Source organism: Aythya ferina (assembly GCF_964211825.1).
Source record: "Aythya ferina genome assembly, chromosome: 2".
NCBI lineage: Eukaryota > Metazoa > Chordata > Aves > Anseriformes > Anatidae > Aythya > Aythya ferina.
This window is the reverse complement of record NC_140297.1, coordinates 130952420-130972047: the sequence shown is the minus strand read 5'-3', so window position 1 is coordinate 130972047 and position 19628 is coordinate 130952420. Positions and strand designations below refer to the sequence as shown.

The 19628-nt window shown below is 40.6% G+C and overlaps 1 protein-coding gene across 1 annotated transcript in view; it reads left to right on the top strand.

The window, feature by feature from the left end:
- LOC311432740 (tumor protein D52-like) overlaps positions 1-19628 on the top strand; it is a 112725-nt gene that overhangs the window by 40351 nt on the left and 52746 nt on the right. The window contains exon 6 of the mRNA XM_084511217.1: positions 12525-12706. Coding sequence (XP_084367343.1) covers positions 12525-12706 — 182 coding nt within the window. The remainder of the gene's footprint in view (positions 1-12524; positions 12707-19628) is intronic.

Genomic DNA, 19628 nt, shown 5'->3' with positions numbered 1-19628 from the left:
GAGCACAACTTGCCCCTCATGGAATTTATGGGACCTGGAACGAGTTTGCTTTACCTGTGAGTTTCTCCAGGCCTGCGCTGGCTGTGTGTGCGTTTGAGAGCCTTGGGTTATGCCTGCTTCTGCTACACTGTGAACGCTTCCTGAGGCTGAATGCAGGACGAGGGCTACAGTGCAGACTTCTCAGCATCCTCTCAGCTCTGCTCTAAAGGCTGATTTGCATTACAGTCCTTGGCAGAACACAGAGGTGCAGTGACCTGGGAGCACAGACTTGTGTGGCAAGGCCCTTAACACCGTGCAGAGCTCCCTCCTCAGCAAGAAGACAGAATCACAGAATCACAGAATTTTCTAGGTTGGAAGAGACCTCAAGGTCATCGAGTCCAACCTCCAACCTAACGCTAACAGCCCTCCACTAAACCATATCCCTAAGCTCTACATCTAAACGTCTTTTGAAGACTTCCAAGGATGGTGACTCCACCACTTCCCTGGGCAGCCTGTTCCAGTGCCTCACAACCCTTTCAGTGAAGAAGTTCTTCCTAACATCTAGCCTAAAACTCCCCTGGCTCAACTTAAACCCATTCCCCCTCGTCCTGTCACCAGGCACGTGGGAGAACAGGCCAACCCCCACCTCGCTACAGCCTCCCTTGAGAGTGTGGTCTCCCTTGAGACCACAGCACTTAGGGAACGGGTTGCAGTTGTCTTCTGGAACTTCTTTAGATAGCTCTGAGACTGCTATCTAAGTGATGACTGAAGCAGCCTAGCTGCAGGTGCTGGGCTCAGGCACCACCGTTTTCTCTTAGCACTGCGCGTGCTGCTCTGGTATGACTCTTTGTGATGTGACCCATGGAGCGGGCTCACCCTGGCTTAGGCATTTCCCTTCTTCGGAGATGAGAATTTCAGTTCTTTTCAGAAGTGAACTGAAGAGTTGGATGTTTTGGGTGCGCTCAGCATGTGCGCAGGGAGGAATGTTGCTCTTGAGAGTGGATCCTAGCTCATGTAGGAGCGGGTGCAGGCACGAGGGAGGAGTATATGTGAGCTGGGGGAGAGCTGGGAGGAATGTGAAGAGCTGTGGGCACGCAGGGTCAGGGCCTTATAGGAATCACCTCCTAGTTCTTACGTTTTCTTCCCATCTCTTCCCATATATAACAAAATGCAGTAAAAATATTTAGATAACTATAAGTGGTTTGAGTTGGCTTCTTTTCCTATTACTGGTGAAGATACTGCATTGAGACTCATCTCTCCTTTTGCAGAACATCAGTGAACTTTCATCTCTGCTATGATCTTCACCTCTTTTGACCTATTTGTTTGTTCTCCGAGGGCTTCATATTTTAACCTTATATTGACACAATCACAATGTTATAAAATTGCTATAAAATAATCCTTGAAGAAAAATATAGATATACTTTGTTTAAATTGCATACAGATATTATTTACATCCAAAAAAACCAGGCAGGTTTATTGCAAACAAATTATATATAATTTTATGTTATCAAATACATTCTTCACTCAGCACTCCTAGTACGTGATCCTTCCAGCTACTAACCAGTATATTTTTAAGCTGCATTTGAAACCCTTTATGGAAGTCTTGTGTTCCAGTTTCTGCACTGTATACCTAATGAAAATGTGAAGATAACTGGAGAACCTTCTTCTTACAACACAGTTGCTGTGGAGTCAACCAGTGCAGCAGATTTATATGTACATTTATAAGATTTGGGGAGTAAACCTTGGAGGTTTCGGTAGCGTTACAGTGTGTTAGCAATGTGTCTTCGCTGCTTTCTGGTATTATAAATGGGCAGTTGTTTTGCCTCACAAGAAGTTTCAAAAAAGGGACTAAAAGCAGCTGTAGATGCTTAATTTCCTTGTGAAATAGAGCTGTGATGGCTTTCCTCTCACCAAATGTGCTCTGTTGTTTTATGCTGTTCCTCCTCAACACAGTTGCTTAAAGTCACAGAAAACAAGTATAAATACAATTTTTAGTCATGTACATCTCTGTATACTAAAAAAATCCAGATTTAAGCAAAACAGACCATACCATCGGCACTTTTGGAAAGGGGCAGGTGTAGCCATAATGGAGTCAGAAGGCTCCAGTTTTTTTACTCACTGTGCTAGTGCATGCAGCATTTCTTACAAGACTTACAAGGGTAGTTTGAATTAGAACATTTAAATTTCTTTTATGAACAGAGCTACTACGTTTGATTTAGCAGCACAGAGTAAGACATCAGTAATGAGTCATTTCACAAAAGAAATAATTAGTGTGTTTCGTGAGTTTACAGAACTGTTCTCATGCTACATCTAGATGATAAGTCTAAGAAATACCCATCTTCAGACAGATAAAAGCTTCAGAAAGCAATGTAAAGAGCTTACCAGACAACAGAGAAGTTTTGATTTTTAAAGTCCAGCTCAGGAAAACCTGTTGCATATTATGCACAGCGTACAAATCATATTCCTGTGATCTTTTTTTTTTTTTGATGTCTGCATGATCCTACTTGAAACGTGTAATTATGAGAGACAGAAGGGTAGTTTTCACCATGGTATTTTCCTGGTTAAGTGCTACATGTATTTGGTTAATTGTTATTTGCATCTCTTTTAAAAATTTGCTTAGTTCACAATATTACATTGTTCGTTATTACGAGGACAATATATATACAAATATATTTTGACATACAAATGTAATGCCTCTTCTCTGCGCAGTTGAAAAGCTTTTAATTAGAAGTTATTCTGTATGCAAAAATAAGATTATATTCTTCAGTCAGCATTGCAGTGAGTACCAAAATGCGGAGCTTGATGGAAAGATAAGCAGAAGGTAAAGACTGAACATTAAACACCAACATCAACTGCTTTCAAATAGTGTGTGCTGAATCTTTCATTATTTTAAAAATACAAGTGTAGTCCTTTCCCAATCGCCAATCAAAATGCAATTTTAAAACATTTTTTTTCCCAAATGTAATTTCAGTATGTGGGATTTGGCTTAAAATTGTGTGTGCACTGAATTGCAAAGCAAAACCTAGAGAGCTTTGCCAAGTATGACAGCAAATAACTTGTAACTTCCTATGACCGTGTTTGGTCCCTTTTGGATAACGCTACAAAATGTGACTGTACTATTAGTATAATTGATGCTTGATGCTTTTGGTATTCTTTTTTCTTTTGGGGTTGAAAAAGGTTGGCAAGTAGAAACTGTAAAGTGCACAAAGTGAAGGTATTCTTCAGTGGAAATCAGTCATTTCCTCATAGCATGCATTTCAAATTAGCTTTGTGCATGTTTTTGTGTATTAGCCTGTCACAACTCTTAGAGGTGGGAGTCAATGAAGCAGCTGCAGCTCTTGCAGATCTTATTTGGGGTCATACGCCACGAGATCTTGCTGCTTGCATGAGAGATTGGAAAAATGGTACCTGCACTGTTGAAAGTATATGGGTACTTGCTTAACTGAAGATTAAACAATTTTTTTTTTAGGCTAGAAAAGATCACTGTGAGCATCTAGTCTAACTGACATAGAGCTCTGAAGTTTCAGCCAGAGACTATTGGACTTCAATTAAAAAAAAAAAAAAGTCTCAGCCATAATACTTGCACGTAAGAACGCAACCTCAGAGTTTGTTCCAGTATTTCTTGCAGTGTTTTGTGCCTTATGAAGGCAGCTTGGATATCCACGTAAAGTAGTCTTCCAAATGGCATTACCTAGAGGCTTTTTTTTTTTTTTTTTCAGTATTATTATGGTTTACTTAAGACTAGATTGAAAAATAAAATAAGGCATACTTCATTTCCAGGACTTACAGCTCAGCCAGTTTCAAGTGGATAGGTGAGAGCAGCTCTGAGTTCTCCAGCTTACAGCTGAGCTGTAAAATATTGCCAGAATGTTTTGCCCAGGCTGCTCACAAACCTTACCAAGCAGGTGATGCTTTCTCAGTAGTTCCTTGGGGGCTTGAGGGTCTTCTCAGAGATTTCAGCTCGTGTGTGCTCCCAGCGCACACAAGGGGCTCTGAGACTCCTCCTTGCACGTTGTGTGTGGCAAGATCACTGCCAGGTTTTACTGTCAGGTTAGTGGTGAATATGGGGATACCCCGGCTTCCATAGCTGTGTTGCCTAAAGCCTGATCCTGCAGTATTAAAAATAATAAAAACAAAAATATTAGGGTTTTAATGAAGAGTTCCTTACAAAATAGTATTAGACTTGCACACTGTATTAGTTGCCAAAAATCCTAGTATCTTCAGCAAAATTTAAATGACTCTTTGCCAAAGCACTTAGTCACTGCTTCTCACCAAGGGATGCTTAAATGTCTAATTTCAGCTTTTTACTTCCAGGCTTCTTGGCTGAAGAGGTTTGTTTGTTTTGCTTTATGAAATGAAACCACATTTTTTTTCTGTACTGAGGAAAATGTATGGATATTCCTCTTTCGGTTGGAACAACTGAAGGTTTGCTCTTTGGTGGTTCTTCAGGGATGCTTGTAGCTTCAAGTTTGTGATGGGAAATACCTCTGGACAATTAAAGCCCTAAATATGTGAGTTTTTGAAAGTTAATAAAGATTTAATAAAGATAAGAATGAAAACATAGCAGTCAATTTCCTTTATCCTGTTCTAGGCAAAAAAAAACAAAAAAACAAAACAAAAACCTGTTTTCCTTTGCCCTTTTTGGTTTTTGGTCATAAAATCTGAGATGTATTTCCTTTGAATTGTAAAGTTTTGGAGGAAAAGCCTTCAGCAGTCACTGCTCTCGTCTTGAATACCAGTTTTGTAGTTCCATATTTTATTGAAAAATGATTGTGTTTTCTTCTCTCTCCTGTTTTCTTCAACCAACTTGCCTTTAAAAAACGTACACAGACACCGTGTGTGTTTATTCTAAAACTAATCGGGGTTTTGCTACCATTGAGGGTGAACTCAAGTCATCGCGCAGGCATGGACAGAGCGTGGTGGATGTGGTGTCTGCAGGAATTGCTCGGCTTTCTGAACTGCTGCTGTTCCCTTATCTGCAAGTCCCCGTGTCTCCAGAGCGTATTTCCATGTTCAGAAGAACAAAGGAGACTTTTAAGCCGGAATGAAGAATGTTTGGCATCTAATCTGTTGTGATCCCAGATAGAGCTTTTTAGCTACACTGATAGGTCTTGAGCTTGCCTGCAGATTTTAAATGATGAACACTGGAATATATTAAAATCCTTACAGCTAAAACACTTCCCCTAAAGAACTCAGGTTGTCATAGCATAAGCTGATGGGCAAGTATTTTTGTAAATTGGACGTTGAAACAGTCTTTGCAACACAAGCACATCATGTGAAGCTTTTTATTAGGATCTTTTTGCTTTCAAGCAAAGAAGTTTCCAGTTTTCTCCTCGATTGCTTTCAGAGCTGTCCTTTGTGACTTCGCAGTCATTAATCTTGGATTTTTCCCTGAATCACTGCTTTTATTTCTGCTTTGAATCATGGGCCCTTCTTTTCTGCTTGGCACTGTTTGCCTTCAGCGGCTTTATTAAATAACACAAATCTTGCTTTTGTTTGTTTTCTACAGTTGTTGCTAATAAAGGGGCTTGAGAATCAAGAGCTATGTGCTAGCTGCTTGCCGTTATCTCTTTTCACAGAATAAAATGGAAAAATCTATGGTTTTGAGGAAACTGAAGAGATCTTCCACGTCTTCGCGGTTGCCCAGTTTGGGTTGTGAGTCGAATCTGTTGGCAAACAGCATGAACTTAAGTTGTTCTGTTTGTGTGATTGTTTTAAACAGGACAAAACCTCTGACCACGAACAGGAGAGGACATCCAGATATGTTACAATGGGGAAAAAATGCAAAACAGACAGTGGAGCTTAAAAGAGCAACCTCTTGAATTTGTGCTGGCTTTGGTAATGCTGTCAGGGAGACTTCGAGCTTTGAGTCCCGCTCAACTGCTCGTAAACTTTACCAGGTGAATTTTGCTGGCAGTTGTGTTTAATTACTTGCATATCAGCTAAAACTTGTGACCTAGTTTGCTGTATGAAGAAGAATCATACTGGTTTTTTTTGAGTGTGTGTAGTTTCATGGTTTAGCGGGTGAGGTTGGTAGTAGGGTGATGGACCAGATGATCTGGAGGTCTTTTCCAGCCTTAATGATGCTGTAAATCTATGCCTGCCGTATCCATGACGTGTTTTGTTAATAATAGCTGATATTTTAGTACTTATCTTGTTGAATGTTGCAGAATTAAACATCAGGTTTCAAAACAGGCTGCAAACAGTAGTCAGATGCGTTGGTGGAGCATCAGGCTGATGGGTATGGTGTGTGTTCTCCGTGCGTGAGTACTGCAGAGTAGCTGGCAATATGCAAGACGTCTTCTTCAATACTACTTGAAACTAATGCTGGAATTAAGAAGATAGCAACTAAGTTGGTATTTTTTTTTCAAATGGCATACTGGAGATGGCAAAGATGCATGTTACGCTGGGGGATAATTCCTGACTTTGCGTTGCTGTTCACGAAAAAGCCGGAGTGATGCTCTGGAGTCAGGTTTGTGATTTCTTCCAGTGACGCAAAATAGGAGCGAGTCATCTACTGCATACGACAAGCATAAGTATTTTTAAGATTTTGCTCCAACTTTCTGATAATGTAGGTGCTGATAATAAGCCTGTGAACCCCTGGTACGCAGGGCTATAGCTCGTGCCATGTAAAAAAGGGAAAGTAGGCACCAGTCTCCCTTGAGAGAGTGGCATGTGTAATAATTCAGGGACTGCTCTATATTGAGGCGATTACTGGTGGTGTTTTGTGTACCTCGAGAGGTGTTTTGCCAAGTGCTGAGCTACTTCGGAGCAGGAGACAAAAAGGCTGGGGAGGGAGGGAGGAGGCTGGGAGGACCCTGCAGGCTGCGTGGGGGTGCTGTCAGGGTGGCAGATAGCTCTGCGGTGGCATCAGCCTGGAAGTGCAAGACTGAGTTGGTGTTTAAGAAATCTACATTGGGCACTTACTTATTTTAAAGGAAAGAGACAGTAAGTATTAGTGACAGCTTCGACTCTTAAAATATGTTTTATCTAAGCTTTTCTTTCTGCTAATGCAAGTAGCGGAGCTTTTGCTTTAGAAAGCTCTAAAATCACCGCCTACTGCTGGGCACAATGTGGCGAACATGCTCGGGGTCGGAGGTATAGAAGGTACTTGAACTATTTGGTCGAGAGGAGACGGAGCTGCACGCCTTTGTTTTGACATGAGTGAAAGGCATGGGGCCAAAAGCCTGGAGGATTATATTCTGGGACCAGAATAAAAAGCATTGAGCTTCTCAGTAATGAACCGTAAGCATTCGGCCCAAATAGTTTAATGTATAAAAAGAAGGTGACAGCCAGAGAAATGGGCTGTACAACTTTGAGCTGCGATTGCTTGTGTGTTGAGGGTTCAGTCGCTGTCACCATACGGCAGCCCTCGCAGTGCTCCTCTCGAGGCTTTACCCTCATTTCTCAGAAAAGCTTCAGCGTGTAGGGAAAAAGTAGTGGTGAAAACAAAGCGTGTTCTTTGATGGGTTCAGGAGAACTCTTGAGTTTCGCTTGTTAATGCTGCTTATCTATTTCTGGGTGGAAGGCCATTAGCTGCTTGATGTAAGCGTTGGCAGCATTGGTGTGAGTTAGTCCTGGTGGCTTCGGGATGATATTTTTGTGCAAAATGAGGTTTTGACTTAGTGTCCAAGCCAGAAGTCTTGTGTGACTGTAGGCTGCAATTACTGCTCGTATTGTCTGAATACTTTAACAACTGCAGACTGGTGATTTTTGAATGAATATCTAGTTGTGCCTTGTTTACTGGGCAAAGTGGATTTCAAAGGGATGACACTTTGGCAAAAAATAGAAATGGTTATTCATTTGATTTAAAAAATAGTAAAAAAAAAACACTGGAGAGGAATTCAGTAAATTAACTGTGAAGCACTGTGATCTGTTGCCCCAGTAATGCCTTCAAAAACTGTTAAACAATTCCTGGGATTTAGGCTTATGGCTAATTAAGGCAGCACACTCGTAGCAGTTACTGTGTAGGGAAAAGCAAAGTTTGCTGGGCTAGTAGATAGCAGTGAGTTTGTTTAGGTTGCTGGTTGAAACACGTGCCTTGTCAATAGATACCTGATCAGAGGGAAGCTTAATACATTTTAATATTCTTTATAACAGGATCTCAGTCTGGTTCTTGAATAAAATAATGTGTGTTGAAAGAGATCTCGGGAGGCTGTCTGTTCAGACCCCTAGCTCCAAGCAGCACAGACTTGGGGCAGACGACTCAGGGCCTTTCCCAGTCAAGTTTGGGTATCTCCAAGCTGTTGTGCCTTTAGCTATTGTGGCATCTCGCTAGCTCCCTGTTCCAAATTATTATTTCCATTTTCATGTTTTGTGTAACTAACATTGGGCAGAAAAACCTTGCAGGCTGTGGGTGACAGTGCTGCGGGGACAACCTTGATGGTTGTGGAGGGTTGCATTCCTTGCATGCTGCTGGATGCTCGTCTGTCATTCACCCTCTAATTGTAGCCCTCTGATTACCAATCTCCCATCTCCCTCCTTCATGTCGCATCCGTATCTCTCACATTCCAACATGTGTGCTACTTGTCTTTGCAAGCAAACTTAAAGCATACAGCGAGGGTTTTAAAGATGTCTTGCTCAGTGGGTGGGACAGGACCACCCTGCTTGTATGGTTCATAGGCTTTCCTCCATTGGAGTTGCTTCTTTCAGTTGGATCTTATTGGGGCTTAAATCCATGATGGCTTTTCCAACTTGCAGAATATTCTGTTATTTAAAGAGCTACATTTTTCTATTATTATTATTTCCCTATGTCCAGAGAGAGTGGAAGGCATCCAGATATTTGCGAATAACTTTCGACCCTAGAAAATTAGAAGGAAAATCAAACAGGCTGGGCATTTAAGAAAAAAAAAAAGAAGTCTTTGCACTTGAGGTATTTGAGAAGAATGTTCCCTTTGTGCTTCTGGACTTTTTTAGTGGCCTCCAGCTTCTGCTACTAGTGAGTGATCAATGCATTGCATGTATCACAGCTGTACGGCCAGCACTCATCGAGAATCAAAAACGTACGGAGGGTTTCATAAAGTATGTTGCCCTGTTATCTTAACTGTCTTACTATTTTTCTGCAGGGGCACTGTGAGGAATGCAGTGAAGGAGATTTGGAAATGGTGGAGGAAAGTACTCATTAAATCTCTTTAAAAATCTAGATAAGTTACTTTCATAAGAGAGCTCCTGTGGGTTATGCAAAGGAAAAGATGCTGTGCTTTAGCTCACTCTCTGTTTCTTGGCTGTCCTCACTCATGTTCTTTATGGCAGTAACCAGTGGAGTCTTTTGAAGATTCCTGTGTACTTGAATTAGATATTCATGATATTCTTGAGAGGTTTCTCTGCAGGAAGCTGAATGGAAAAAACCTGCAGACTTGCAGACCAGTGATATAATTCAAATAAAATCCTGGTGGCTGCTTGGAAAACTGTCCACAGTGAAGGATGGCCAAGGGGTTCCTGGTACATTAGCATTCGGAGCTCACTGACTTCAATCTCCGTTGCAGTAAGAATTGAGTACATCTGTCGGTGTGGAAAGATAGTGCTCAGGCGTTGTGTACAGAGATTTCTTCCCAAGCAGGCTTTCAGATGGGAGAACTCTGTCTAATTTTTTTCCTGCCAGAAAGATAAAGGAGAGGGATGTTATTAACTAAAATGGGCCATTTGTAGGGGATAAAAACAGGAAATCCATACAGTGTTCGTGCACCCGTCTTCACAACACAGAGATTAAAATGTCACAAGCGACAGCTCTCGGGTAGCTTTAGCTGCTGCCTGTGTCATGGCATGAAAGCAGCAAGAATGAGGTGAATGTGATTGATCAGTGGCACAAAGCAGGGTCAGTGCCGGGTCCAGTCCTGTTAAACTCCTCCATCCGTGACCTCCACGAAGGACCAGAGGGATCCTTCAGCAAGTGTGCAGGTGACACAAAACTGAGGGGAGCAGCAGATACATCAAAGTTGGTGCTGCCATCCAGAGGGGCCTGGACAGGCTGGAGAAATGGGCTGACAGGAACCTCATGGAGTTCAACAAGTGCAAAGTCCTGCACCTGGGCAGGCACCACCCCATTGGAAAAGACCTGATGGGAACCAGTCTTCTGGAAAAAAAAAAAAAAAAAAAAAAAAAACACTTTTGTGGGCACTTTCCCAGACAGGAATTTTGTCTGGGAGGGAGTGGAGAGTGGAGGCAGGGTGACACATGGCAGTGCCACCTTGGTTTAAACCGATTGGTTAACCAATTTATGGAGTGGTATCCTAAATTAATAAGACTGAAAGGAATTTTTGGAGGACCCTAGAGAGATTTTTGTCAGATGTTTGTTCTCAGAGCAGGTGAAGTATTTGGAATGGAAGGATGATCTCTGAAACACCGTGTTCTGAAAAGCCAGCATCTCTGCCACTTTATGGTCCTGCATTTTTCTCTCTGTCTTGAACATCATTTAGTCTGGAGAAGAGGAGGCTCAGGGGAGACCTTATTGCTCTCTACAACTACCTGAGAGGAAGGTGTGGGGAGTTAGGGGTCGGCCTTTTCACAGGTAACTAATGATAGGACTAGAGGGAATGGCCACAAGCTGCACCAGGGGAGGTTCGGGTTGGAAAGGAGGAGACGTTTCTTCTCAGAAAGAGCAGTCATCACTGGGACAGGTTGCCCAGGGAGGTGGTGGAGTCACCGTCCCTGGGGGTGTTCAAGGAAAGGTTGGACGTGGTGCTTGGGGACATGGTTTAGTGGGTGACATTGGTGGTAGGGTGGTGGTTGGACCAGATGATCTTGGAGGGCTTTTCCAACCGTAATGATTCCATGATCCCATTTAAATATTCCTCTTACTGCTTCCAGTGTTTTGCATTTGGTCTTGCAGCACTTAGAAATGCATTCCGTGCAATTAATTTTTGTGTATTTGAATTTAGAGTGCATTATGAATTCCCGTGCTTGAAGCTTTATCTGATATTAGTTCTCCTGTATGAAATCCCACTGCTCTGTTTGTGGTTCTCCATCACCAGCAGCTTTACTTTTGTGAAGCGTGCGTGCATGTGCATATGTGTGTGTTAGAAGGCATTTTATTCGGTCCTTGTCCTTGGGATGCTACGTTTAAACTTCCCCAGTTCTGAGGCATCAAATTGACCAGGTGTCAGATCTCTAGCTTTTAATTCCTGAGGTTATGTCATGTCAGAACAACCCATGCTGTTTGTGCATTCCAGCGAATCTGGAATTCAAAACCTTTCCTTGTTTTGACTTCCCTGAGAGTAAAAGTTTCCAAGTGTGCGAAGGGAAAATGATGGCATTATTCCCTGCTGGTACGAAATGCAGACGGCCTTCCAGCATCTGCTTGCAGTAGTCAATGGGGACATGTTTCCCCCTGGTTCTGTCATGTTTGGTAAATAGTTGGTTGGCAGAAATGAGACATCTTTCTTCTGCGGTCTAGGAAAGCATGGTTTTGATACTTTGATTTAAACCATTTGAAATTATGTTATTTAAATCAGGAAGAAAAAAAATATCTTGGTGCTATTTCCACAGTCCTGGTGCAAAATCCACGATGCGATTGCTTCCCACAGTTCTGTTCATCAGTGTCATGGAAAACCAGGGAGGAACAGTCAATGCTAGCCTCTGTTCTGAGGACATGGTAACTATAAAAGGAATCTATCATGTATTATTTACAAATTTCAGATTTTGGTTGCTTTCTTACAGTTGAGGGCAGTGTAGTTTAGTTAAACTTCATGCTGTGAATTCAGCCCCAAGTTCCTGTGTGCCGAGCAGAGCCTTGCAAGGTCACAAGCTTGCAAGGTCACAAAATATATAAAATCCAGATATATCCAGATAAAATCTGGATATAAAATCCAGAGTGCCCGTGTATCCTTACCACAATCACATACTGTGCTGAACATCCTTAGTCACTGGATTATTGTAATAGAATAGCAATTCACCGTGAGAATCCTTAGCAATATTACTTCTCTCTTCTTCCAGGCTTTATGGTAAAGTGGAGTGAATTTTCAGAAGAGCTTTTTACTTTGAAGCCAATGTATCTCTAAATCATTAATTACTTCATTGTGTTGTTCTGTTTAGTTCTTATGTCGGCGTGAAAATAGTCTGAAATCTCGCATGAAGTAATTGTTCTCTCCAGTTAATTACCACTAAAGGTGAGGGAAAAATTAATAGGCTCTCATTTTGTGTGTTTGTGCTCTCTTTTTTTGTGAATTTGTTTATCCATCCATCCAATAAAACACTTGGTTTCACTTTTGGATTTCAGGTACGTATTGCTTCCAAAACGTGTGTCCCCTTTAAAAGGTGACAGTCTTAAAAAGTGGTCAAATTTAGTGTATCAGAGGAAACACATGAGAATGAGTCTCACTTTGATGTAACTGGGTATGTTTGTCTGAGTTAATGAAACCTTTGCTTTCAGTGTGTAAAATGTTTTGGCTTGGAGAATAGAACAAATGACTCCATAGAAGTACTACTAAAAATGTGTGAAATACATAAACTCTTTACTTGCAATAATCCTTTCTGTATGTTACAGGTTTAATATATTTCCTCCTCCGAATTGTATATTTTGTGAAATGAGTACCTTTATTTATCTTTAGGTTCCTTCAGACAAGTCGGAATCCTTTGCATCCATGCTGAGGCGTTCACCTTTGATTCAGATGGGGCCTGCCAAAGATAAAATTGCCATTGGTCAAATATTCCACATTGTAGAAGACGACCTTTACATAGATTTTGGTGGCAAGTTTCACTGTGTGTGCAAAAGACCAGAAGTAGATGGAAAGTAAGTAATAAAGGTATGGTAAGCAAATAAATAGGGGAATGATGAACTGAAGAGCCTAAGCAATTTGACTTGATGATTTTTCAGGGCTGAACTTTCATAGTTTGTGTGAATTGTGTGGTTTAAACTAGGGAAGTTAATATGTTCATTCTGCACAGCATTTTATCACAGACAGATCTGTCTAGCTCAGAAATCATTCTTTTGTATGCAAATTCCTTTGTAAACTTGCTTTATTGATATCTACATTATTCATGAAGACCAAAGGAAGTTACTTTTCTTTGAGATGTAGGTTGTTCACAGAACACCAGTTACAGTTCTGAAGTAACTTGCTGGCATTTTCTGTTCTGTGTTCATTTGAATATACAAGTTAACAGCATTTTTCTTCTGCTGAAGTGCATGTTGGCAGCAAATTGATAATGGACTGCATAGTTTTGTGATAGGATGACGTTATGTGTGTCTATGATTTCACTTTTGTGTGTTTGATTCAACAAAGCTAACAGGTTCTTCAGTTTGTTCCGTGCAAGTAACTAGATTGTTAGAATTTCAGTTAAAGAAACTTAGTTATAATATTGCTTCAATTACAGATAAGGAGATCTGAGTTTAAGAGGTTATTACTGTAAGAGAAGCATCAGCTTTTCATAGTAAAGGTAGTAAACCTAATCCATCTACCTCTGTAAAATGAGCTTAGTATTTATTCCATGGGAGAAACCTCTGTTCTTTGTGAGAGAGCATAGGATGTGTGAATGGAAAGCAGACTGATCGAGTCTTGCTTTCTTCAGTTCTCAGTTGCTTTGCAGCAGCTGCAGGTGAGAAGGAGCTTTCATTTTTATTTTTTTTTAAATTTCCCTAAAGGGAGAGCCCTGTCTCTTGTCTCATTTCCACTTGTGCAGTAGGTTTCACCTTCTGACCGGTGGGGCTTTTGTCACTAGGAAAAGGGAAATTGTTATTACCTGAGTTGGTAAAACAAGCATTATTTCTTGAAATACTTGGAAGCTTTGTGAATGTGGAACTTTAGTCCTGTGCAGACAGTAAGCCTTCTTGTGCAGGAACTATCTATTCTAAATATACGAACGTGAGGTGACATACTGGGGAGTTTGCACGTTATTTGGCTGATCAGACAGTCCATGGCAGATACCCACCATGGCTCTGTCTTGGTCTTCTCTCTGATTCTCACCTGTAACTCTCAGCTGTCTCTGCCTGTGGGATAGCACAGCTGCATGTGTTCCTGCTGCTCCTTGCTTAGGGTGCAGCTCCCATTATCTTGTCCCAGGTTTGGGGAACAGGCAACTTCTCGTATTGTCTTTAAGTCCCTAGCACAATTTATTTACCTGGTGAGTGCTAAGCCCACCATTCCCTGCTTCCTCCTGTGTGTCTCGGTTTGTCCTGGTGCTCTGTAATAGCGGGGTAATGAGATGAAGTGTGGGAAATAAAGGTATTTCAATGAAATGTGTCTTGCTGAAAAACCTCACAAGTAGACAGGTGTTTTGGTCTGGCCATGGTTTTCTTTTAACTCCTCTCTTTTTGCTCCTAATGCTGTGTTTCTGCTCTGTCAGCACAGGCTGTGGTACTGGTGTAGGAAGTGAGGCCCAAGGAAATGTGTAGGAGCGGGTGCTTCAGGGTTCTCTGTTGAACGCTGGGAGCATAAACCTGGCCCTGAGAGCATCTAGGCCAATAAAACTTTTTGGCTGTGTGTCCTAATGATAAAAACAAGTCAATCCACATAAGGCTTGGTCATGCCTGTCCCCTGCCTTTGAGTGGCAGTAGAGAGAGGGACATAAAGAGTCTGGGCATTTTTAATGAAATAAGATTTGGAGCTAAAGTTGGTAGGTACTTCACCTGATGGCACAGGCAATATCCACAACACCGAGAACGTTGTGGCAGTGTTGGTACTGATGGACCCATGGACCCCCCAGCATTCATTGAGGTGTAGGAGATTGATTCAAATCCTGTTTCTCATCAGTTCAGTCTTGGAACCTGACCTTGTTGATGGTCTCTTAAATGTTTAAATGCCATACAGACCTAATCCTCTAAATAAAAATATTTTTATTAGGAAATAAATAATTGAAATAAATCTCACCCTTTTTCCAATTCATTATGTCTCTGTAATTGGAATTCCTAAAATTTATCTGGATTTTTCAAGGAACACAGTTGTGGGCAATCTTTTGTTCTGTTGTTTGTTGTTAGCTTGTCATAAGGTGCTGAGTCATGTAACATATTAGCTCCAGTCCATTTCTAAGGGGATTTATAATGTGAAACTTGCAGATTACTTGTGGAATCAAAAATAAACCCAGCAAACTTCTATCTTAGCTGCATATATCATCGATAGTACCTAGGTGCTGCTGAGTTTGGATCTCATGACTTATTAAAATGTAGTGGGAAGAATATGCAAGCAAATGTCGTTGCTTGTACAATTGCTTTGATCTGTGTACTTAGTAAAGACAGTAGCTCATTGATTCCCTGAGTAAAGTTTGCCTTACAAAAACAAATATAATCTTTTCATATACTGGCTTCTTAGTAAGTGTGAAGGCTTAATGTCTTGTGCATTGCTTGTTAAAGCACCTTGAAATGAGACGTTACTCCCTTTGGAAGGGTATAGCTGTTTTAGATCACCAGAAAAAGGGGCAAAACAGTGCTGCAGTACCTTCTTCCAAAACTTGAAAAGAACTCAGTAGAATTTGCAATGTGTGTTTAGGTCTGTACTTACTTTGGTGACTGCCATAAGACTTTGATACTGTTATTTCTGTGAATTCCCTTGCTGACAGAAGTGACATTATCTCTGTGTCTTACTGGCATGTTATCAGTAGGACTGTTTACTGTTTTGTTCACAAAATATTTATTGTTTGTGCCAAGGAGAAAGAAGTGCACATTAATCTACAGAAAACAGATGATTTCTAGAAGGCCATCAATTCAGGACCAAAGAATCAGATTTAATCTTCAAATATGGAAATACTTAATACAAGTTTTATGCAGTCTGCCTTGTGAGCATGGCTATTCTAGTATCTGTATTCTAACGCTGATCCTTGCTTTTTCTATATTGTCTCTTCAGACATTCAGTAACTTACCCAAAATGTTAGTTACCCAAAATTGCTATGGGGGAGAACCCTTTCTCTTGCCATTTCTGTAAGGAGGCATCTTCATGAGAACATGTGCTGTTGGTACTTTCTTAGTTGTTATGCTTTTTGAGTTCTCACTAGAACTCAACTATTTGCTTTGATACTATAATTTAGTTTGCTTTTTCTTATGTAATGTTCTTTGATCTTTGAAAGTGCTGGAAGTTACTTGAAAAAAAAAACAAAATCCTGCTTGAGGTTCTTCTCCGAAAATCTGGTTCTCTTAACCTGCTAAGTCCTGATCCTGACAGCTGTGATTTCTTGGGACATGCAAGGGAAAGACCCTGCAGTTCTACTGCCCCATGGCAATCAGGATTTCATCCTTAACACTGTCTTTGCTGAAGGAGTAACTATAGAAACAGAAGTCCTTAGCTTGGCAAAGTTGAAGCAGCTACCTGAATATATTTTTGTGTTAGCTCTTCTAAAGTAATTTTTCAACCTTAAAAACAAAAAAGGTAAGCTAGTAAGTAAAAGAAATCTTAAAACAGTAGTGGTATGGAATTTAAACTGAATGAACATTTGAATTACTTTTTTGCTGCTTGTTTTCTTTCTTCCCACCGTCTTTGCAGAAGCTGTTTCATAGGTTTGCAAAAAGCATATTTTATCAGTATTGATTGTTTTGAGATTGTAAGCATAAATCAGCTTAGAAACCAAAGGTATTGTTGGAGAAACGTCACAGGCGTCAGGCAGGGATGTATTTGGTTATAAATATCAACAGCAGGTTGCTGTCTGGGATTTACTTCATGTGACAAAAGTACTTATTACCGTTATGATCTCAGGGTCTTACTTAATATGTGCTGTACTTTTAAAACATAGACTAATTAATAAATACACATTTCTTGTTATGCTTTGATTTAAATGCTGTATTAATTTTGAGTTATGACAACATTATACAGAACTCTGTGAAGCATGCAGAGATCGTACGAATGGCAGAAAGGGTCTCTAAGAAAGCCAGGGTAAAGTAACTTTTCAGTTCTAGGAAGAATATGATGTTTTTTCCCCTTTCTTTTAACATGCAGAGGAAATGAAGTGTCATTCTTCGATCTCCAAATGAGCAACACTTTAATCCATGGTGAAAAGTTGCTGTTATAACCTGCTGCTGCCATTATCAGATGGAATTCTTAAGAACCAGAAAATGTGGGAAGGGGTTGTGCTGACACTGCCTGATACATGGTCTGCACCTGTACTGTTAATGACCAATTCCCATTCAAAGCACAAAGGCTTTCAGCAATTTTCTGAAATGCAGGATTGTAGGACCAGCTTCCAGAGAGGATTAAGCTGCACCTTTCCATGCCAGGGTAATGAAGCTTTATTTTCAAAGCCTGCTTTAAAACCCTCCAGCAACTCCAGTATTATCAGGCTATAGGATCAGAAAGACACTTCCTTTAGGTTTGGGTGTGCAGCTGGTGCAGGGATTTCCAGTATGTCCTGTGGCAATTTTACTTGACACCTTTTATACTGTGCATATTTGCCAAACTTAAATAGTAGAGAAGGGAAGAAATCATTTGATGCCGGCTGCGATTTAGATCATGACAGCTTAATGAGCATCCTAAAACATTACCTAATGTTGTTTTGGTAAACTGTATCAAAATGTTCATGCCGTTTGAATGGTTGCCAGAGTGAATTTTATTTGGGAAACATTTTAAATTCTTCTACTTTTTGTTCTATTTTTAAAATATTTTACAGATAAGGGCAGAGTGGAATCCGATTAAAAATCCTGTATCTTTTGAGTCTGGGTAAGGAGAGTAAGTCTGGGTGTTTTATAGCAAATTCATTTATTGAGGCTGTCTTAACTTAGACAAAACTTTAACAGCTCTTAAAAATGATTAAAAAAAAAAAGTTCTTCACAAAAAGGTGCACAGAGGAATCTGCGTGGGGGAGGATTTCAATAAGACAATGTTTGGTTTAGTTCCAGTTTGTGTGTTCAGCTTAAGTTACTGTGCATTAAGCTAGGCGTGAGTTTGGAGTTAGCTACTCCACTGCCATTCCATGTGAGTATGCTTCTTGAGCAATTACTGCCCCTTTCAGCCAGAACCTGACATAAAGCACAGTACAGAGCAATCTGCCTTGCCCCCAGTGTGCACTCACAGAAGGAAAGGTGCCACTGTATAGGAAATTCACCCTTTGCCTACTGAGCATTTGTTTCCCTGACTGTCGTGTGCAAGATTACTGTGGGAAGGTTCAGAGAGGCAGTGGTAAAGACATCATCTTTCCAACTCTTTTCTTTCAAATTAAATAAAGACCAGACAACTGGCAGGAGTTAGCATTTTCATAGCTGAGTTCTGTTAATGTTTGTAGATACTCCCGTTGACATAATTTCATTAATCTATTTAATACTTTGTGGCTTTTCCTTCATTAGGGGCTTTTTAAAAATTAAAACATTTGCTTTCCTTCTGATCGATGCTAGCTGCTTGAGTCATCAGTTCCCTTATAAAAAAAACAGTGTGCATTTAGGCCAAAAAATGAAGAGATTTTTATGAAAGTAAAGATTTGTTTCAGATGTCTGGAGTGCTGCTTTAAACGCTGTAAATAAAGCATGGCGATGCTGTCTGTCCTTTTTCAGTGCACCTTTCTTTTGCTCTAAGTGTTCATTTTAACCCTTACAGTACTCGAGAGTAGGCCTTAAGGTGAAAACCTTGGCACAAAAGAGGTGTTGAACACCTGAGCCTTTTCCATGCACCTTGTCTCAAGGTTCCCTGTCTCACTGAGCATGGGTGATGATGTCTTCTCTTCTGCTTCAAAACAGTGATGTTAGACTTCCCTCTTTTTCTGTCTGGAAGGTAAGAATGGTATGGAGAGAGGAAAGGAGAGGGTTCGTACCCCAGGCCTTTGTAAGGGGTGAAGAGAGAGGATGAGATAGGCTTCAACATGAGAAAAGGGGGGCACTTGTTGGAAATCATAAGTGCACGATCACAAAGGTGCTCTATGAACATGTGGATAGGGGAGAGAGAAGCTAGAAACATCCTGGCCGTTGGGAAAAATGAATGGAGAAGAAGAAAAGTAAGGCTGGGGAATCTCCAGTGAAACCTTTGCATAGCTAGCTATGAAGGTGATGCACAGAGGCATGCTCCAGAGGAAAAGGAGGGCAGAGTCAGGTCAGCATCATTTAAAGAGACGCAGGAAATTCATGACCTTCTGGCAGCTTGGCAAATCGTACAGCTTTCACGTCAAACTTGTAATGTTGATGGTACTACTGCTTAAAAAAAAAAAAAAAAAAAAAAAAAGAGTAATGTGATGTATAAAGGAAGCAAGTCTTGCTGCAGCAATGCTGATTTTAGTTTTACATGTTTGTTTTTACAGTGGTCTATTTCCTTTTTACTATCTGTCGCCAGCTAAATGCCATCTATGTGTGGTGTGTAATTCTCGAGGGGAAAGAAGGAAATTGCTAACAAGCAGTATGAAGGCTACAATAAGAGTGATGCTTTTGCAAGTACAATTTTCAAATTCCTGCAGATGCAGAAAAAGAAAGGCATTTGAAAGGGACTGAAAACCCATAGAAACGTAGTACTGTTTTTTTCAATCTTAATATATATTGAAGGTACTGAAAAAACGCACGCCTTACTGAATCAATGTGCAAAATTACTTTTTATTTCCATGGTGTAACGTTGGCATAGAAAAGGCTCTAGGACTGCTGAGGAAAATTTTAAACTCCCACCAGTGTTAAGTGAGGAAAATGACAACAGCAACTATGCTAGCAGCATTTTCTCATTCTATTTATGTATATGATTTATTGCTGATAGTTCATTGGTGTTAAATTGGTACCTTCCTCCTTTGCTGCTTCCCTCCTTCGGTTATAGTTTTTTTTCCCAACAGAT